Consider the following 21,798-nt stretch of genomic DNA (forward strand, 5'->3'; position numbering starts at 1 on the left):
TTTGTTGTAAATCTGCAACCTCAGCAAAAAATACCTCTAAAAAATTTGACACACTGCTCCTTTAAAAATGACTCAATTTGACTTCAAAATGAATTTTAAAGCTCATAGTTTCTTTCTTCTGTTTGTTCTTTTTATTTAATTTACATTTTATTTTCGTTTCTTTAAAGTTGATTTTTGTCCCAAACACTGATGATATGTCTGAACTCTGCGAGGTCTCCACACAGACGGACGGCACTGATGAGCCCACGCAGAGTCTTTTTTTTATTTATTATTATTTAAAAAGTTTTAGTGAAATGAAGAAATGAAGAAATGAAGAGCGAGTGATTGAAGAGCAGGAGGAGGAAGAGCAGGAAGAGGAAGAGGAGGAAGAGCAGCGATGGAGCACAAACACTCAAAACTCAAAATGTTAGAAAACCCCAAAATAATGAAAATAATGAAAATGCAGTGCAGACAGAATCTAAACAATAAAAACCAACAAACAAAAAAAATAAACTGCAATCGTTACCATCATCATGTAGAGCTGCAGATAACGGCCATCATCATCATCATCATCATCATCATCATCATCATCATCATTAATACTCATAATGATAATAAGTGTTCTGCAGAATTACTGTGTGGATTAATCGATCAATTAACCCTCCTGTTGTCCTCGAGTCAAGGAAGGAAGGGAGGAAGGAAGGAAGGAAAGGAGGGAGGGAGGGAGGAAGGAGGGAAGGAAGGAAAAAAGGGGGATGGAGGAAGGAAGGGAGGGAGAAAGAGGGATGGAGGAAGTAAGTAAGGAAGGAGGGAGGGAGGGAGGAAGGAGGGAAGGAAGAAAGGGGGATGGAGGGAGGAAGCAGGAAGGAAAGAAGTAAGTAAGGAAGGAAGGTAGACGGGAGGGAGGTAGGAGGGTGGGAGGAAGGAAGGAAAGAAGGACAGAAGAAAGAAGGAAGGATGGAGGAAAGAAGTAAGGAAGGAAGGTAGGAGGGAGGGAGGAAAGAAAGAAAGAAAGAAGGGATGGAGGAAGGAAAGAAGGACGGAGGAAGGAAAGAAGGTAGGAGGGTGGAGGAAGGAAGGAAAGAAGGACAGAAGAAAGAAGGAAGGATGGAGGAAAGAAGTAAGGAAGGAAGGTAGGAGGGAGGGAGGAAAGAAAGAAAGAAAGAAGGGATGGAGGAAGGAAAGAAGGACGGAGGAAGGAAGAAGGTAGGAGGGTGGGAGGAAAGAAGGACAGAGGAAAGAAGTAAGGATGGAGGAAAGAAGTAAGGAAGGAAGTTAGGAGGGAGGGAGGAAAGAAGGTAGGGGAAGGGAGGAAAGAAGGTAGGAGGGAGGGAGGAAAGAAGGTAGGAGGGAGGGAGGAAAGAAGGAAAGAAGAAAGGGGGATGGAGGAAAGGAAAGTAGGAAGGGAGGAAAGAGAGAAGGAGAGAGGAAGGAAGGAAGGGAGGAAGGAAAGAAGGAAGGAAGGAAGGAGAACGAACAGGAAGGTTAAAAATCTGTAAAATGTTAAATTATTTAATTTTTTTGTTGCTTTAAATCCAGTTTTCTGTCATTAAAAGACAAATAAAAGTTGGATTTATGAGATTTATGTGACTTAATTTGCTCTCATGATCGTTTCAAATCACTTTATAACTAATCGATTAATCCACTAAATCGTTTACAGCTTTACGTCAGAGTCAGAAAAAAAAACAAAAAACAAAAAAAACACAAAAAACAAAAAAACTAACAATCAAAAAGTCTCCCAGTGAGAGTTTCAGCAGTTTATCTTCAACCTCTCGCACCTTTAACCCAAAACGCCTGCTCTCACTCAGCACCACAAACCGTAATGTTAAACTAAAAGGAGCGTGTGTGTGTGTGTGTGTGTGTGTGTGTGTGTGTGTGTGTGTGTGTGTGTGTGTGTGTGTGTGTGTAGTTGACAGTTTTTAAGCTGAAAGTAGAGCCAGTCGTCGCTGTGCTTGGCACTGGTTAAAGTTTCTCTGTGAGGGAGGAGGAGGAGGAGGAAGAAGAGGAGGAGGAAGGGCAGAGTGTGCTCGCTGCCGCCCGACGACGACGACGACGACGACGCAGGCGAGCGGCTGAAGGTGTTTACTCTGTCGCCACGGTAACGGGACGCCACGTCACTCGTCGGAGCCGGCCGAACGTTTCTGGCTCCTTTTGCGAGGAGATCTTCTGGGAGATGCTTTGTCTGGAGGAGAGAGAGGAGGAGAAGAGAGAGAGAGAGACAGAGAGAGACAGAGAGAGAGAGAGAGGGAGAGGGAGACAGAGAGAGAGAGAGAGAGAGAGAGAGAGAGAGAGAGAGAGAGAGAGAGAGAGAGAGAGAGAGAGAGAGAGAGAGAGACAGAGAGAGACAGAGAGAGAGAGAGAGACAGAGAGAGAGGAGAGAGACAGAGAGAGAGAGAGAGAGACAGAGAGAGGAGAGAGAGAGAGAGAGAGAGAGAGAGAGAGAGAGAGAGAGAGAGAGAGAGAGAGAGAGAGAGAGAGAGAGAGAGAGAGAGAGAGAGAAGAGAGAGAGAGAGAGAGAGAGAGAGAGACAGACAGACAGACAGAACAGACAGACAGACAGACAGACAGACAGACAGACAGACAGACAGACAGACAGACAGACAGACAGACAGACAGACAGACAGACAGACAGACAGACAGAGAGAGAGAGAGAGAGAGAGAGAGAGAGGAGAGAGAGAGAGAGAGGAGAGAGAGAGAGAGAGAGAGAGAGAGGAGAGGGGGGGGGGGGGGGGGAGAGAGAGAGGAGAGAGGAGAGAGAGTGAGTGAGAGAGTCGAGAGAGAGAGAGACAGAGAGAGAGACAGAGAGAGAGAGGAGAATAAGACAGTGAGTTAAACCAACATGTCGACCAGTGCAGTGAAACCAGGATCAGGTTTCTAATCAGCTGATTAATCTGCATGAAGCTCATAAATGTTCAGTTTTAGTCGACCTTCATCAAAAGTGTTCCTCATATTTTGTCCCTCTCATTATGTAAATGGGGGGTGGACAAAAAACTGGAAAACACCTTCTAACATCATACATATCCTCCTCTATGAGCTCAGTAATAATTATAATAATTATAATAATATAAATATAAATCATATTTCTGACCAAGCAAACAAAAACTGAACATTTATAAACTTCATTAAACATATAATTTATAGCAGAGCTGTTGAGTTGATCATTCAGGGTGTTTCTAATAAAGATTTAAAGAGTTTATTAATTTATTATTCTGCTCAGATTCTGATGTAGGAATGTATTTATTTCATTTCAGGAAGAAAATTTAAACTTATTGATTATTTATTTGTGCTGTAAATGTGTAAAATTGCACTTAATTAAAAATTCAATCACAATTTTTAACATTTCTAATCATTTAAAATCAATTTCCTCAGGCTGACGCTTCATTAATCAACCTGTTTAAAATCAAACTGACTCTACATGCAAACTAATCAGCTTTCAAATGTTTAAACTTCATATTTATATTCATTTAAATCACATTTCATCATAAAGGCAAAGATGCTCTGATGAGGGTTAGGGTTTATAACTAGGGCTGTCAGCGTTAACGTGTTAATCACGATTAGATTAATGCAATCCATAACGCGTTCGTTTTTTTTAATCTCATTTTAATGTTGCAAGCCTTTTTGTCCCTTCTCCTCCCCCGTAGACGGCTCCTCTAGCTGTAGCGCTATGCTTTGAAGTGGCCTCCTGCAGTAAACCTACCGCGCTGATGGAAAGTAAGAGAGCTACTGGACTTTTGAACGGCTTGTTTAACTTTAAAACACTTCCAGACGCTTCAGTTGACAAGTCAAAAGTAAAATGCAACCTGTGTCAAACGGAGTTTAACTACCACCGGAGTACGTGGAGTTTGAGTTAGCACCTCCACGCTAAACACCCAGGTGCAGCCAAGCCAGCCTCAGCTCCACCAAAGGACCATTTTGGAGTGTGGGAGTCGCAGCAGAGCCGTGATTGATTCCCAGTTAAGACACTCTGGTAAGAAATGCTTTACATTATGGGCTTAAAACTGCCTTCAAATGGAAAATATTTTAAACATGACATTCAAAACGCGATTAATCGTGATTAACTATGGAAATTAATCGTTTGACAGCCCTAGTTTAAAACTAACCGATCAACCAATGAGACTCATGTTTAGTTTCATCAGAGCATCTTTACAGTGTGATGATAAAAAGATGAAAGATTTGAAACACAGGGAGACAGGAAGCAGACCTCACCTCTACGACTCTGCACTGAAGACGCAGGAAAACATGACAGCAGAGGAAGGAGGAGAGAAAGAGAGAGAGAGAGGGAAAGAGAGGAGAGAGAGAAGGAGAGGAGGAGAGAAAAACAGGAGAGTGAGTCGTCTTCAAAGTTCAAAGTTCATCCAGAGATAAAAACAGGTGAAAGCAGGAAGAGAGAACAGACACATCTGGACAGGAAGGGAAACAAAAAACAGCTGGAAGTGAAACATCAAAGATTTAAAAACAAGTTTAAATGGAAGAAAAGAAGTTAGTTTTTCTCTTTAATCTGATATTTAAAACCCAACAATAAAAGCCTTTGAGAGTTTATTTTTTAATCTTCTTTTATTTTGAAAATTATAGGGGTTCAGTTTACTGGACAGGGATTAAGTTCAGTCTAAATTTAGACTCATTTCTTTAAAGGATATTTTTAACAGAATCTGATCTTTAGTTTTAATCTCTGTGAGAGAAACTGGATCACAGAGGTTACTAAAGTTCATTTACTGCATTTAATATTGTCTCCAGACCGAGAGGAGGAAACAGGAAGTAGTTATGGAGCTTCTGAAGTAGTTAAATATTTAAAAAACAAAAAGCTGTTCACGCAAAAAAACTAAAATACTTAATTAAATAGATCATATGTGTATTTTATCACTGAGTACAAGCTAATAATAATAATAATAATAATAATAATGATAATAATAATTTTTCCATTTTTAAAACTCGTCTTAAAACCCATTTTTATTCCTTGTCTTTCAACCCAGCATGAGACTCTGCTCCTGTTTTACTGTTTTATTGTTTTAATTTGTTTTAAAAAGCACTCTGTATCAGCTGTGGTTGTTTTAAAGTGAATATAAATAAAGTTGAGTTGAGAGTTGAAAGCTTCCTTATTGAGCCTCAGCAGGGAGAAACAAGTCGAAGCTTTCATCTTTATATTTCACTGTTGGAGGAAAAGTTTGAATCGTCTGAAAGTGAAACCAGCAGAGAAAGAGTTAAATCTGTTGCTGCTGTTTCATCACATGATTGAGTAATATAAACTAAACAGCTGTGTTACGCAACATGTTGGGAAACATTAAACACTGACTACAGCTACTAGTTTATAATGTTGGATCAGTGTTAATTTAATGTTTGAATCTGAATTTTTATATATATATATATTTTATATTCTAGCTTCTCTTTCATGTCCGCTTCTTTCTTTGCTGCTGAATTTTTTTCTATCCTTCCTTTCCTCCTTCCTTCTTCCTCCTTTCCTTCCTTCCTTCCCTCCCCCCTTCCTTCTGTCCTTCCTTTCCTCCCTTCCTTCTGTCCTTCTTTCTTTCCTTCCTTCCTTATCACCTCCCTCCCTCCTTCTCTCTTTCTTTCCTCCCCCCTACCTTCCTCCTTCCCTTCTTTCCTTTCTTCCTTCCCTCCATTCCTTCCTTCTTCCTCCCATCCTTCCTTCCTCCCTCCCTCCCTCCAATAAAACACAAGCCATCTGCAATCTATCCTTCCTTCCCTCCTTCTTCCTCCTTTCCTTCCTTCCTTTCCTTCTGTCCTTCTTCCCTCCTTCCTTCCCTCCCTCCTTCTCTCTTTCTTTCCTCCCCCTACCTTCCTCCTTCTCTTTTTCTTTCCTCCCCCCTACCTTCCTCCTTCCCTCCATTCCTCCCCTCCCTCCTTTCCTTCCTTCTTCCTTCCCTCCCTCCTTTCCTTCCTTCCTCCCTTCCTCCGATAAAACACAAGCCATCTGTAATCTATGCAACGGGAGCATCTGCAGAAAGTTTCAACATGACGACATTGATCGGATCGGAGAATTAAGACATTACAGCCGATCTCACTAATTACATAAAATGCTAAATATCAGCCGATCCGATATAGACGATCAGATGAGCGTAAAGCCTGGTTTCTACAGTGTGGTTTAGTAATGAGACGACAGACAAAAGATCAGAGCTGCTTCTAGAGGAGAGAACAGGAGCTGACAGATGTGAGATCAGCTGACTGATGTACGATCAGCTGACAGATGTGTGGATGATACGTACTGATCTGGTTCAGCGTCTCCTGAGGGATCCAGCTCAGGTCGACATCGTTGTGGCTCGAAGTTCCCATTTCTACTTTAGGAGCCGGACGCCTCCTCTGAAAACACACACACACAGACACACACACAGACACACACACACACAGACACACACAGACACACACACACAGACACACAGACACACAGGCACACACAGGCACACACAGGCACACACACACACACACACACACACACACACACACACACACACACACACACACACACACACACGTTAATAACGGACTGATTCATTTCTCTCCTGTTGATCGTGACTCTACAGAAACTTTACAGATTTATTAAACTATTGATTACAGATTTATTTATTTATTACTAATAACAGCATTGTGTATTTCAGTATTTGTACCTTTCTGGACTCCAGCAGCTGGTGAAGACCAACGACGACCAGCAGACCCAGACCTGAGAGGAAGACGTACATGAAGATCCTGCAGAAGAAGAAAAGAAGGAGGGAAGAAGAAGAACAAGAAGAAGGAGAAGAAGAAGGAGAAGAAGAAGAAGGAGGAGGAGGAGAAGGAGGAAGAGGAGGAGGAGAAGGAGTAGAAGAAGGAGTAGAAGAAGAAGAAGAAGAAGGAGTAGAAGAAGAAGAAGAAGAAGGAGTACAAGAAGAAGAAGAAGAAGGAGTACAAGAAGAAGAAGAAGAAGGAGTACAAGAAGAAGAAGAAGAAGGAGTACAAGAAGAAGAAGAAGAAGGAGTACAAGAAGAAGAAGAAGAAGAAGAAGAAGAAGAAGAAGAAGAAGAAGAAGAAGAAGAAGAAGAAGAAGAAGAAGAAGAAGAAGAAGAAGAAGAAGAAGAAGAAGAAGAAGAAGAAGAAGAAGAAGAAGAAGAAGAAGAAGAAGAAGAAGAAGAAGAAGAAGAAGAAGAAGAAGAAGAAGAAGGAAGAGGCGGAGGGAAGAAGAAGAGTGAGAAGAAAGCAAAGATTAATGAACATATAAAAAGAAAGGGTTAGGGTTAGTAAAGCTCAACCCCAGTAAAAAGTTTATAACTCTTACGTTTCTCCGTCCAGTCCGTCCTCTCGCTCTGTGATCGTCACCGTCTGGTTGAAAACTGCATCCTGGAAAACGTTTCCCTAAAGAGAGGAAGAAGGGAGGAAAAGAAGGAGAAGGGAGGGAGAGAAGGAAGGAGAGAAAGACAGCAGATAAGAAAAGGTCAGAGGTCAGCAGGTGCTGGAAAAAGTGTCAAACATACGGCCCGTGGGCCAAAACCGGCCCGCCAAGAGGTCCAATCCAACCCAGTTTCCTTCTTCCTCTTTTCCTTCCTTCCTTCCTTCTTGTTGTCTCTTCCTTCCATCTATCCTTGCTCCCTTTCTTCCTTCCTTCTTGTCGACTTCCTTCCATCTATCCTTGCTCCCTTTCTTCCTTCTTGTCGTCTCTTCCTTCCATCTATCCTTGCTTCCTTCCTTCCTTCTTGTCGTCTCTTCCTTCCATCTATCCTTGCTCCCTTTCTTCCTTCCTTCCATCTATCCTTGCTCCCTTTCTTCCTTCTTGTCGTCTCTTCCTTCCATCCATCCTTGCTCCCTTTCTTCCTTCCTTCCTTTCATCTATCCATGCTCCCTTTCTTCCATCTTTTCTTCCTTCCTTCCTTCCAGCTTTCTTTCCTGTATTCTCCTCCTCCTCCTTCTTTTCTTTCCTTCCTTCTTTTTAGTGGTTCAGCCCACATGAGATCAAATTGGGCTGTATTTGAACGAAAATCCTCCTCCTCCTCCTCTCTCTCTCTCTCTCTCTCTCTCTCTCTCTCTCCTCTCTCTCTCTCTCTCTCTCTCTCTCTCTCTCTCTCTCTCCTCCTTACGTTTCCGTCCTTGTAGTTGAGGTTGATGACGAGTCCGAAGGGTCGGCCTCCCATCGGCTCAGCGGGGATGAAGGAGTACTCGAAGGTGGCCTGTTTGCTCGGAGGAACAACGATGCCGAGCTGCAGAGCCGTGAAGTTCTGGATGAAGAACTGATAATCCTGAGAAGAAGAAGAGGAGGAACACAGAGAGGAGCAGGTTAGAAGAGAGAGAGAGTGTATGTGTCATTTACTTTTACTTGTTGATATTTGAGGCTTTTCATGAAGGAAGGGCAGAAGGAAGGAAGGAAGGAGGGAAGGACTGAACGAAGGAAGGACAGAAGGCAGGACAGATAGAGAAGGCAGGACAGATAGAGAAGGCAGGACAGAAGGAAGGCAGGACAGAAGGAAGGAGGGAAGGACTGAACGAATGAAGAAAAGAAAGAAGGAAGGACAGAAGGAAGGAAGGACGGAAGGAAGGAGGGAAGGACTGAACGAATGAAGAAAAGAAAGAAGGAAGGACAGAAGGAAGGAAGGACGGAAGGAAGGAGGGAAGAAAGGAAGGAAGGACAGAAGGAAGAAAAGAAAGAAGGAAGGAAGGAAGGACAGAACGAAGAAAAGAAAGAAGGACAGAAGGAAGGAAGGACAGAAAGGAAGGAAGGACAGAAGGAAGGAGGGAAGGACTGAACGAATGAAGAAAAGAAAGAAGGAAGGACAGAAGGACAGAAGGAAGGAAGGACGGAAGGAAGGAGGGAAGAAAGGAAGGAAGGAAGGAAGGACAGAAGGAAGAAAAGAAAGAAGGAAGGAAGGAAGGACAGAACGAAGAAAAGAAAGAAGAAAGGAAGGAAGGACAGAAGGAAGAACAGAAGCAAGGAGGAAGGACAGAAGGAAGGAAGGAAGGAAGGACAGAAGGAAGGCAGGACAGAAAAAAGGAATGAAGGACGGATGGAAGGAAGGAAGGAAGGACAGAAGGAAGGAAGGACAGAAGGAAGGAGGGAAGGACTGAACGAATGAAGAAAAGAAAGAAGTAAGGACAGAAGGACAGAAGGAAGAAAGGAAGGAGGGAAGAAAGGAAGGAAGGAAGGAAGGACAGAAGGAAGAAAAGAAAGAAGGAAGGAAGGACAGAAGGAAGGACAGAAGCAAGGACAGAAGGAAGGAAGGAATCCAACATCAGCTGTATTAAAGGAGCAGTGCGTGTTTTTAATACCTGAGGGTAACGGAAAGAAGCGTCCAGAGATTCCACCACGAAGTTCTCCGCTCCTTTGTTGGTGAAGCCGAGCAGGAACTTCACAATGTTGTTGGCCGGGAAGTCTGCAGAAGAAGAAGAAGAAGAAGAAGAAGAAGAGATTTAATTTACTGCTACAGAAGAAGAAGGAAGAGGAAGAGGAAGAGGAAGAGGAAGAGGAAGAGGTGATGCTTACCGTCTCCTTTAACGAACAGGATGGTGGTGTCAGCGTTGGGAGAAGCCTTCACCTCTCCTACCAACGCTTCTTCTTCTTCATCTTCTTTTTCTTCCGTCTAGACACACACACACACACACACACACACACACACACACACACACAAAGGGTTAATCACAGAAGGACAGATAGATGGAAGGAAAGAAGGAAGGACAGAGGGAAGGAAGGACAGAAGGAAGGAAGGAAGGAAGGAAGGACAGAAAGGAGGAAGGAGGGAAAGAAGGACAGAAGGAAGAAAAGTAAGCAAGTAGGTCACTGCAGAACACTGCAGCTCTTAATGCAGGAAGACTTCCGACTAGAAATCAACTATAGAAAGTCGTCTTCTTAAATACACAACAGGCCATAAATCACCTGACAGTCACATGACCTCCCGATCCCACTTAATACTTGTCAGGTGATCTGAGCCTGTTGTGTGTTTAAGAAGACGACTTCATGGTTGATTTCTAGTCAGTAATCTATCTGCATTCAGAACTACAGTGTGCTGACTTTCTATTTCCTGCTTAAACTGTAAAACATCACAGCCTCTGTTATATAACTCTGTCACAATGAGCTCAGAAGAAGAAGAAGAAGAAGCAGGAGGAGGAGAAGAAGAAGAAGAAGAAGAAGCAGCATTTAGGCATCAGTCAGTCTTTAATTTCTTCCTGAAACAGAATCAGATGTTTTCTCTTTCTCTCAAATCCATAAATCTACTTTAAATTAAATTCTCACTGTCACATTCAAAAGCTTCCTGACTCTCTGTGGTACAACTTTAATAAGATTTCTATAAAAAGTCTGAAAGTAGTTTTAAAAACACCCTGCTGATCACATGTTTTAGGTTTAATCTTTAAATGTCTTGTTTTGTCTGACAAACGGTCTAAAAACTTAATATACTGATAGTTTATTTTCTACAATATGAAAACACACAGGAAAGCTGCTAATTCTCACTTCTGTTAGTTAACCCTCCTGTTGTCCTCCAGTCAAGGAAGGAAGGAAAGGAAAGGAGGGGAGGGAGGGAGGAAGGAAGGAAGGAAAGGAGGGAGGGAGGAAGGAGGGAAGGGAGGGAGGGAGGAAGGATAGAAAGGAGGAAGGAGGAAGGAAAGGAGGGAGGAAGGAAGGAGGAAGGAAGGATAGAAAGGAAGGGAGGAAGGACGTAGGAAAGAAAGAAGGAAGGAAGGAAGGTAGGAGGGAGGGAGGGAGAAAGAAAAAGAGGAAGGAAGGACAGGCAAGAAGGAAGGGAGGTAGGTAGGGGGGAAGAGAGAAAGAGAGAAGGAGGGGAGGGAGGAAAGAAGGAAGGGAGGAAGAAAAGGAAGGAGGGAAAGAAGGAGAGAGAGAGAAAGGAAGGACAGAAGGATGGAAGAAAGGGCGATGGAGGAAGGAAAGAGGAAGGAAGGACAGACGGAAGGAAGAAAGGGAGGACATAAGGAACAGTTAAAACAGACGGGAAGGTTAACTTTCCATCAGGCGACTAAATTCAATAAAAGAGTGTAACGTCTTCATGTCTATCCTCTAGTCTGTATATAATCACTCACCAGTTCCGTGTTTTCGTCGTCTTCCACCTCGGCTTCATCGTCCTCATCCTCGGCCGTCACGTCGTCCACCACGTCTTCATCCACGGCTTCGGCCTCCTCATCCTCAGTCAGATCCTGAGCGCTCACCGCCGGCCCTGAAAGGACGAGACACGAGGAAAGGAAACGTTAAAAACTAAACACTTCCTTTATTAGAGAGGAAATCTATGTGACCTCAGAGCTTCAGTTAGAGAGTTTTAAGTGTTTTCATCTCATTTAACCCTCCTGTTGTCCTCGAGTCAAGGAAGGAAGGGAGGAAGGAAGGGGGGGAGGGAGGGAGGAAGGGAAGAAGGGAGGGGGGGAGGGAGGGAGGAAGGGAAGAAGGGAGGGGGGGAGGGAGGGAGGGAGGAAGGAAGGAAGGGAGGAAGGAATGGAGGAAGGACAGGAGGAAGGAAGGAAGGAAAGAAGGGAGGAAGGAAGGAAGGAAGGAAGGGAGGGAGGAGGGAAGGACAGGAGGAAGGGAAGGAAGGAAGGAAGGAAGGAAGGAAGAAAGGAAGGGAGGAAGGGAGGAGGGAAAGAAGGGAGGAAGGAAGGGAGGAAGGAATGGAGGAAGGACAGGAGGAAGGAAGGAAGGAAAGAAGGGAGGAAGGAAGGAAGGAAGGGAGGGAGGAAGGACAGGAGGAAGGAAGGAAAGGAGGGAGGGAAGGATGGCAAGGAGGGAGGAAGAAGGAAGGAAGGAAGGAAAGGAGGGAGGAAGGAAGGGAGGAGGAAAGGAAGGAAGGGAGTAAATTAAACATCTTTGAGTTGTGGATGAAAATGAGGCATTTGAGGACTTCTGGAAACAAAGAGCAACTTTTTTTAAAATCATATTCTGAACAAACACCTGATTGATTCATTAATAAAATAAATGATAAAGAAAAAAAGTGGAGATATTTCCTTTAGTGTGTATTCTGGATTCATTATTAGGCTCCAGGAAAAGTCTTCAGATGAAGTTGAAGTTAGCTTTAGATTCTGGGTTAAGGGAAACATCTCTAATAATAATAATAATAATAATAATAATAATAATAATAATGATAATAATAATAATAATAGTAATTGTTCAGTGTAGCACCTTTCACAGAAATAAAATACACTAAATGCTGTTTTTATAAGCAGGAAGTGAATTTAAGCAGCATGAAGGCTTCTGATACGACGTCTAACACTTTATCACAACTATAAGTGGTGAAACATTACTGCTCTCACATTACACACAAACAGTGAGATTTAAAAAAAAGTTTTTTCCTCTAAAGTAAAATCCAACAAAGCTGTGATATAAAGAACAGTTCCTCCAGAGTTAAGTCAATAAAATGTCATGTTTTATGTTTGTTTGTTTTGTATTGCACAATGAAAAGGGCAAAGGTCATATTCAGAAGGTTTCACTTTTTAACCAAAGAAGAAAAAAAGAGAAACTGAGCCAGAAAATAAACAACGAGTGAGTCAGGAATCAAATCACACGGCTTTCTTCTTTTTACATACTTTATAAAATGTTATCTTATTTAGATTTGCATCAAACATAGGAAGAGTTTAAAAAAAGAAAATAGGTGTATGAAATATTTTACCAGAATAATTAAATCATTTTCTTCTCCTTCAACTGGAGACCTACTTTTATATTATCATACAGTCAAAAACCAAAGCACTTTGACTTTTAAAGGTTATCCAATAAAAAGGTCCTGATTAATCTACAAGAGAGAGAAACAAAGATGTTCTATAGTTTTAATCTCAGTGCAGATATTTAAATTAAATCATTACTCGGGTAAATCTTGTTCATTTTAAGATAAACTTCTTTAGTTTTAGTCTGAACAGTAAAGTAGAGATAACTGCTTCCTATAATTAACTTAGAACTGTGACATTACTGTTGTATTCCTGTAAATAACACATAAAATTAAAAAGGTAATTTAACTATATTTTAGCTTTAATATTCAGATTTCAGTACATACTGGTTCTTATAGTGACAGTAGAGTTTCCTGTTATAATTTACCTGCAATAACCAAAGCTTAAAAACGTCTCTAGTGTAAATTATAAAGCTTATTAACACTAAAACTGTCTGGACTTCATTAAACTGAGCTGTGGTTAAATCACTTAGTTTACATTTCCCTTTAAGGTAAAATCAAACAAAGCTGTGACATAGATTTTATGCCATCAGATAGCTCCCAGTCAAAAATCACAGTATTTACTTTAACTACAATTACCACATAAATCACAGGGACATTGCACACAGATATATCTCAGACTTTCTGCACATTTGAAGGCTTATATATCTGCATGTATATCTCAGGAACTTCTGCATACTGCACATTTTTATATTACAGATTTTTCCGCACAAAGATCCAGTTTACTGTATACAGTATTTTATCTTATTTTATATCTTTATATTTAGTCCACTCTCACCCTTACGCTGCTACTTTCAATCCTTCACTATACTGCTTGTGTCAATCTGAATTTCTCCCAGTTGGGATCAATAATATCTACAGTACAGCTCAAACAGTGACTAAAATATGGGCCAATTTAACTATATTTAAGTCTAATATTCAGATTTCAGTACATGCTAATGATTATAGTGACAGTACAGCTTCCGGTTATAATTTACATACAATAGCCACAGCTGAAAAGCGTCTCTAGTTTGAATTAAACAGCGTATTAACACTTTAATGTCTGGATTTAATTAAACTTAGTGTGAATGACAGTTAGCATGTTAGCTCCTCTCGGCTAACAGTAAGGACACGTCAGTCTAAACAGGTTAAACTACACTAACGCTGCTAACTACTAACCATATATATCATTAAACACTACACAACCATACTCTACTGAATAACATCCACATAAACACCATGACTTTATAGTTATTAGTATCTCCTTTTTATTCTTAATCTCTTATTTTCAGCTCACATGTCAAAGCAGCAGCAGCGGCCTAAATAGCTAACGTTAGCCTAGCATGGTAACAGTAGCATTTGAGCTCTTATCGCTTTTAAAACACACTTTTTTAAATGTTGTGCTGCATTATTAAACTCACCTTTGATGAGGAAAGTCGCCGGGAAGGCTAGCAGCAATAGCAGCAGTAGTTTAGGTAAGAATTTCATCATTTTTATGGAGTTTAAATCAGTGCTTTTCTCATTCAGTGTCGGTAGCCTGCCGAGCCGTTACACTCACTACCACTAGTACGCATGCGCCACAGACGACTTCTCCTTCTTTCTTCTTCTACGCCTCTTGAACTCTACTCTCATTGGTCCTCCAGCTCGGTCCGCCTCCTTTCTTCTTCTACGGCTTGTTTTGTTTCTCCCAGTTAGCCGCTTTTAGCTGCTACTTGTTGATGTTTTTTGGAGACGTTTATTATTATTTGGGTTGAATATGATGAGTACGTGCCTTTACTGCCAGCAGCAGTCCGGCAGAGGAGAAGAAGTAACAGGAGATCAGCTTCTTTTAAAGGTTTTTAAAGTTTATTTACAGATTTATATTAGATAAAAATGGTGTTAGCTTAGTTAGCTTCTGATGCTAACCGGGAAAAGGTTTAATATTTAAGTTTTATTACATTAGAGGATTATTCTATATGTTTTAGTGTTTTTATGATGGTTTTATATTGTTGGAAATCCTCTTTAATGTATAGTTTTGTATAAAGGGTTTCAATTGAAGTTGATATCAATAAATTCTTCTTCTTTTCCGGCCAAAAATAGTTAAAATATAACTAAAACATCTGCTTTCTGAATTATAGATGTATTATTATTTAAAGGTGTAACCCTTACAGAATGTTTAAGGTAACACCTGCTGTAAAAATACGTATTCTTTTAGCCTAAAATGTTACATCTTCCCCTAATGTGACCCAGAATGTACAAAACAAGAAATATATGTGACACGTGTTCATCTAAAATGTCAACAAAGTTCATTCTTCACATTAAAAAAAACATTGGATCATAATATAGAGTCTTTTTTAAAATCCTAACACCCAAAAAATAAACTATCTGTGCTCTATGAAAGCTTCATTAAGGATAAATCATATTTACGTGTGAGTGATGAGATCATTATGAATGATTTATGGTTCAGAAGTTTGTTACAGAGACTAATCATGAGAGGAAATACTGTGAGGAGTCAGAATATGAACAATATGTGAGGGTGAAATGTTTGATACTAAAGCTTTATTAGATTAGAGGAATACTTTATATGTCTGAGTGGTGTATGATGATTTTATGTTATAAGAAATCACAGTTTTGTATGAAAGCTTTGCACAAACTAAGTCATTCTAACAGTATGGAATAAAGATGTCTTCTCTCTCGTCTCTTTCAGAACCTGTTACCAGCAGGATACGTCCACCTGGTGTGTTCCTACGAGGAGACGGCTCAGACTCAGTTCAGAGCTCACATTAAACTGAAGCTCACCTCACAAGAAGAGGCTCATAAGTGGCTGGAAGACTTCCAGACTTCCTCCGGACAGACGTGGAGGAAGGCCAAGACGTATCCCAACACGGGACGCTACAACGCCTACAGAGTGAGTTCATTACAACAAGCCTCATTATGTTCAGTTAGTTACAGTGTAAGTGGATAAAGCTTCAAGTCTATAGTGTTTTTATAAGTATAATTCATATGTTATTAATAAATCCAGCCTGTTGGAATCAGTGTTAGTTTCCATAATGAGACTTTAATTTACTGCTGCCTGTTTAAATATCAGGTTAAAGTTTAAATATGATCCCTAACCCTAACTCTTCAAACATAGTCCAGAAAGAAAGACAGACAGACAGAAGAAGGAGGGAGAGAAAGAAAGAAAAGGAAAGAAGAGAGAGGAAGAAGGAAAGACAGAAGGAGGAAGAAAATAAATACAGTCTATAACAAGAAGTTGAAAGAGGAAGGAAGAAAGAAAGAAAGAAAGCAAAAAGAGGAAGAAGAGAGTTATGTCTTATAAAAGAGATCTACTGTGTGTGTTACAGTGTGTTTAGTTAGTTTAATTAAACAGCAATTCATTTAATTTGTCTCATTAACATCATGTCTTTATGTCTGTGTGTGTCTGTGTGTGTTTGTGTGTGTGTATTTGTGTGTCTTTGTGTCTCAGGTGGATCTGAGGTGTCAACACAACACGTTTCCCAGAACTGATGTAAAAAAGACCAAAAACACTTCCTGTGGTGCAACCATGTATCTGGTCCTGAAGAGACACATGTGCAGTCAGAGCAGGAAGTCACGGTGAGTCACATGACACACTGCTTCATCTCCTGAGATCCAACAGCCACATACACACATATATATGTCTATGGGTTAATGTGGTTTAGTCAGATTTAAAGGGGTTAAAATGATGAATCCTCTTTATGCTCGTGAAGGTCCAGTGATTATTATTAGTAGGGCTGTCAAACGATTAATTTTTTAAATCAAGATTAATCGCCAAATGTCCATAGTTAATCACGATTAATGGCGTTTTGAATTGCATGTTTAAAATCCTGTTATTTTCCATTTGAAGGCAGTTTTAAGCCCATAATGTAAAGCATTTCTTACCAGAGTGTCTTAACTGGGAATCAATCACGGCTCTGCTGCGACTCCCACACTCCAAAATGGTCCTTTGGTGGAGCTGAGGCTGGCTTGGCTGCACCTGGGTGTTTAGCGTGGAGGTGCTAACTCAAACTCCACGTACTCCGGTGGTAGTTAAACTCCGTTTGACACAGGTTGCATTTTACTTTTGACTTGTCAACTGAAGCGTCTGGAAGTGTTTTAAAGTTAAACAAGCCGTTCAAAAGTCCAGTAGCTCTCTTACTTTCCATCAGCGCGGTAGGTTTACTGCAGGAGGCCACTTCAAAGCATAGCGCTACAGCTAGAGGAGCCGTCTACGGGGGAGTAGAAGGGACAAAAAGGCTTGACACATTAAAATGAGATTTAAAAACATTAACACGTTATGGATTGCATTAATCTAATCACGATTAACGCGTTAACACTGACAGCCCTAGTAATTATTAATAATGAATCTTGTTCTGCTGGTTCAGGTCTGGTGATCCTCACATCAAAGACGGCTACCTGCTGAACGTGAACCTCAAACATGAACACAACCACCGGCTGTCGAGTGCGGACGCTGTGCGGAGGCGGGACGTTTCGGGCGAGACCATCGCTAAGCTGAAGACTCTGTTTGAGAACGGACACACTCCTTCATCAGCGCTCGACAGCATCAAACACGAACTGCAGGAGAGAGAAGGAGAAAACTACGTCCATGCTGCTGCTGACCGCTCCATCTGTCCCGATGTTCAGTTCTGCTACAGGTCACATTTATATTATATATTATATACCTATACATTATAAACATTATAAACATTAATATATATAAACATCTGTCCCGATGTTCAGTTCTGCTACAGGTCAGACACATGGAACAGAGATCTATAATTACATTTAATAAGATGAATTATATGTGGTGGTACTGTATGATATTACATGTTTAATGTCTGATCCTGGTTTCTTTCTTTCTTTCTGTCTTTGTTTCTTCCTCTTTCTTACTTTATTCTTTCTTTCTTTTTCTATGTTAAATGTATCTTTTTTTCTTTTCTTTCTGCTGTTCTTTTTTCGTCTGCCTTCTTTTTCTTTCTTTCTGTCATTTCTTTGTCTTTCTTTTCTTTGTGTCTCTGTCCTTCTTACAGGCTTTACTACAAGCTTTTCCAGAGAGCAGGTCAGTGAATTATTAATAATAATATTTAACTTTTTTTTTTTTGTGATCAAATGTTTTTAGTCACACAAGGTTATAGAAAACCATCTCTTGTCAAATTACATTTTACACAAAGTATGCCAAGGACATAAGAACGTGTCCGAGGGCAAAAACACATAGGGGAAAGAAGGGAAGGGAGACATGACACCACAATATTACCATCGTTGTCCAGTAACAAGGGAGACAAATAGAGATGGACGTACACAGACACGCAGACAAGCAAGCAAACAAAACAAAAAACACCCTTAATGAGGTAGAGACATAAGAAATAAGGGACCAGACATGCACAAACAGAATTAGAGGTTTAGGGCAGGCCTAGCATTTGTTTAAAAGAGTCAGCAATATTTAACATTTTAAAGCATTTTAACTCTAACTTTGTGAAACAGATTAAAATCTCTCTTTTCTTTCAGGAAGTGTTGTAACTGAATCAGCTGACTGCACCAACGAGAACATCAGCCCTGAACAAGGTAACAAGTTTAATCCTTTTACTGATTCTATTAAACTCTTATTACACTTTTACATGTTTTACTTTACTATTAGGGCTGTCAAACGATTCTTTTTTTTAATCGAGATTAATCGCAGAATTTCCAGAGTTAATCACGATTAATGGCGTTTTGAATTGCATGTTTAAAATCCTGTTATTTTCCATTTGAAGGCAGTTTTAAGCCCATAATGTAAAGCATTTCTTACCAGAGTGTCTTAACTGGGAATCAATCACGGCTCTGCTGCAACTCCCACACTCCAAAATGGTCCTTTGGTGGAGCTGAGGCTCGCTTGGCTGCACCTGGGTGTTTAGCGTGGAGGTGCTAACTCAAACTCCACGTACTCCGGTGGTAGTTAAACTCCGTTTGACACAGGTTGCATTTTACTTTTGACTTGTCAACTGAAGCGTCTGGAAGTGTTTTAAAGTTAAACAAGCCGTTCAAAAGTCCAGTAGCTCTCTTACTTTCCATCAGCGCGGTAGGTTTACTGCAGGAGGCCACTTCAAAGCATAGCGCTACAGCTAGAGGAGCCGTCTACGGGGGAGTAGAAGGGACAAAAAGGCTTGCTACATTAAAATGAGATTAAAAAAAATTAACGTGTTATGGATTGCATTAATCTAATCGCGATTAACTCGTTAACACTGACAGCCCTAATACAAACCTGATCATATTATATTTCTTCTTTAATCATCACCAATATAATTTAATTAGGCGTTTAATTGTAGTTTTGTGTTTTTCCTCGCAGACACATCTGTGGAGCATCTGGAGGAGATGATCCAGCAGTTCTGCAGGAGTCTGACGGACAAACTGAAAGACGACCCTCAGACCTTCACGGCTCCCGTCTGCACCTTCCTGAACTCCTACGACAAGATGAACGATGGCTCGCTCACCACCGCTCTGCAGTGCTTCGGGAAAGCGCCAAGAGCAAAGTCTAAGAACCTGCAGTCGTCCAAGATGATGGGAGTCCAACAGACGGCCGTCGCCAGGAGAAAGATAGCCGGGCGACCCCTGAAGTGCTCGAGGAAGGAGCAGCACCCTTATTCTAAAAAACAGCAGATCAGGCAGAGTTCACCTCCGTCTATATCGAACTGTGTGGAGGAGACCGTAGCGCTCACTAGTCATTAACACATCCCTCCCCATCCTAGACCCACCTCTGTCTGTATCGGACTGTGTGGAGGAGAGCACATCCCTCCCCATCCTAGACCCACCTCTGTCTGTATTGGACTGTGTGGAGGAGAGCACATCCCTCCTCATCCTAGACCCAAATCCATCTTTATCAACCTGTGTGGAGGAGAACACATCCCTCCCCATCCTAGACTCATCTCTGTCTGTATCGACCAGTGTGGAGGGGAGCACATCCCTCCCCATCCTAGACCCACCTCCGTCTGTATCGGACTGTGTGAAGGAGAACATATCCCTCCCCATCCTAGACCCACCTCCGACTGTATTGAACTGTGTGGAGGAGAACACATCCCTCCCCATCCTAGACCCTCCTCCGTCTATATCGACCCGTGTGGAGGAGAGCACATCCCTCCCCATCCTAGACCCATCTCTGTCTGTATCGACCTGTGTGGAGGAGAGCACATCCCTCCCCATCCTAGACCCACCTCTGTCTGTATCGGACTGTGTGGAGGAGAACATCCCTCCCCATCCTAGACCTACCTTTCTGTATCGGACCGTGTGGAGGAGAGCACATCCCTCCCCATCCTAGACCTACCTGTCTGTATTGGACTGTGTGAAGGAGAACATATCCCTCCCCATCCTAGACCCACCTCTGTCTGTATTGGACTGTGTGGAGGAGAGCACATCCCTCCCCATCCTAGACCCACCTCCATCTATATTGACCTGTGTGGAGGAGAACACATCCCTCCCCATCCTAGACCCACCTCCATCTATATTGACCTGTGTGGAGGAGAACACATCCCTCCCCATCCTAGACCATCTTAACGGACACTCAGCTGCTATGCACCTCACCCCTTCCCTTCTCATCCTAGACCAGGGGTGTCAAACATGCGGCCCGCAAAGGAGTCCAATCCAACCCACTCCCTTTCTTCCTTCCATCTGTCCTTCCTTCCTTTCACTCCTCTCTCCTTTCTTCCATCTTTCCTTTCCTTCCTTCCTTCCCTCTTCCTTCCATCCTTTCTTCCCTTCCTTCCTTCCTTTTTAATGAACCGGCCCACATGAGATCAGATTGGGCTGTATTTGACCCTCCTCATCCTAGACCAGGGGTGTCAAACATGCGGCCTGCGGGCCAGATATGGCCCACCGAGGGGTGCGATCCGGCCCACTTGCCATCCTGTGTTCTTTTCCTTCCTTCCATCTATCCTTCCTACCTTCCTTTTTTTCTTCCTTCATTCCTTCCTTCTGTCCTTCCTCCCTACCTTCCTTTTTCCTTCCTTCCTTCCATCTGTTCTTCCTCCTTTTCTTTCTTCCTTCATTCTTTCCATCCATCCTTTCTTCCCCTCCTCATTCCTTCCTTCCATCTTTTTAATGATCCGGCCTACATGAGATCAAATTGGGCTGTATGTGAGTTTGACCCTCCTCATCCTAGGCCATCCTAACTTTCCCAGAGGACGGACATCTCACCCCTTCCCATCCCTCCCCATCCTATCCTATCCTTCCCATCCCTCCCCATCCTATCCTTCCCTTTATACTGTTTCGGTAAGTATGTGAACAGGTTAAATATTGTCACGTGTGGATCTTCCCGTCCTGATACTCTTGTGTGTTATTCATCACCTTTTAGTTTTTTAAAGTATTTTCTGCAGTCGCTTATTAAAAAAAGAAACATTTAATTCAAAGGAAACGACTCAGAAACATCTTTTTTTTTTTGTCTTTTTATTCTCACATAATCATTTTCAACCAATAAAGATTTTATAATATGGAAAGTTGTGTTTATTTTATATTATTATTATTCCTAATATGTATTTATACGTGGGTTTTATTTTAGTGTCCATGTGGTGTAATTTAAATTTAAAGGGTTAAAATGTGAAAATAAATGTATGAATAACTTCACACACATTTAGAGAGAATATATTAGAGGATTATGGCAAAAATGTCTAAGTGGTGTAACCATAAAAACTTTGGAAGGGAGGGAGGAAGGAAGGAAAGGAGGGAGGGAGGGAGGGAGGAATAAAGGAAGGGAGGAAGGGAGGGAGGAAGAATGACAGAAGGAAGGGAGGCAGGAAGGAAGGAAGGGAGGGAGGAAGGAATAAAGGAAGGAAGGAAGGAATGACAGAAGGGTGGGAGGAAGGAAGGAAGGGAGGGAGGAAGGAAGGAATGAAGGAAGGAAGGAGGGAAGGGAGGGAGAAAGGAAGGAATGAAGGGAGGGTGGGAGGAAGGGATGAAGGGAGGGTGGAAGGAATGACTGAAGGAAGGGAGGGAAGGAAGGAAGGATGGAAGGAAGGAGAGAAGGAAGGAAGGAGAATATATTAGAGGATTATGGCAAAAATGTCTAAGTGGTGTAACCATAAAAACAGTAAATAGTCAATAAAACACCATATCAACTAGTTTGGCATGATCTTACATTATAACTTTATATTAAATAAAGCTAATGGAATACTATTGTTCTAAATATTACATTTAATCTGGGTAACCATGGAGATTATTATTTTTTATGGTCTTGAAAAATATATAGTATAAAAACCTGGACTGTTGTATT

At 41.5% G+C, this 21,798-nt stretch overlaps 2 protein-coding genes across 3 annotated transcripts; one reads left to right on the plus strand and one right to left on the minus strand.

The window, feature by feature from the left end:
- Nucleotides 1-1,491: 1,491 nt before the first annotated feature.
- On the minus strand, nt 1,492-14,147 carry ssr1 (signal sequence receptor, alpha). 2 transcript variants are annotated; one of them, XM_053342137.1, is made up of 10 exons: nt 14,009-14,147; nt 10,984-11,117; nt 9,437-9,533; nt 9,223-9,326; nt 8,040-8,198; nt 7,244-7,320; nt 6,600-6,678; nt 6,201-6,294; nt 4,186-4,200; nt 1,492-2,161 (listed from the first exon to the last, which is right to left on the minus strand). In XM_053342137.1, the coding sequence occupies exons 1-10, from the start codon at nt 14,076-14,078 to the stop codon at nt 2,094-2,096; spliced, it is 897 nt and encodes a 298-aa protein (XP_053198112.1). In that variant the 5' UTR covers nt 14,079-14,147; the 3' UTR covers nt 1,492-2,093. The 2 variants fall into 2 exon arrangements, with proteins under 2 accessions (XP_053198112.1, XP_053198113.1); XM_053342138.1 differs by lacking the exon at nt 4,186-4,200 and having other exon boundaries at nt 1,494-2,161.
- A 142-nt stretch (nt 14,148-14,289) lies between these two features.
- Nucleotides 14,290-19,265, plus strand: si:dkey-75a21.2 (uncharacterized protein LOC794385 homolog). Its single transcript, XM_053342127.1, has 7 exons — nt 14,290-14,421; nt 15,274-15,474; nt 16,033-16,160; nt 16,949-17,218; nt 17,594-17,622; nt 18,069-18,125; nt 18,886-19,265. Exons 1-7 carry the CDS (start codon nt 14,344-14,346, stop codon nt 19,263-19,265), a joined length of 1,143 nt encoding a protein of 380 aa, XP_053198102.1. The 5' UTR covers nt 14,290-14,343.
- The last annotated feature ends 2,533 nt before the right edge of the window (nt 19,266-21,798 follow it).

This window comes from Scomber japonicus, chromosome 21 (assembly GCF_027409825.1).
Source record: "Scomber japonicus isolate fScoJap1 chromosome 21, fScoJap1.pri, whole genome shotgun sequence".
Classification (NCBI taxonomy): domain Eukaryota; kingdom Metazoa; phylum Chordata; class Actinopteri; order Scombriformes; family Scombridae; genus Scomber; species Scomber japonicus.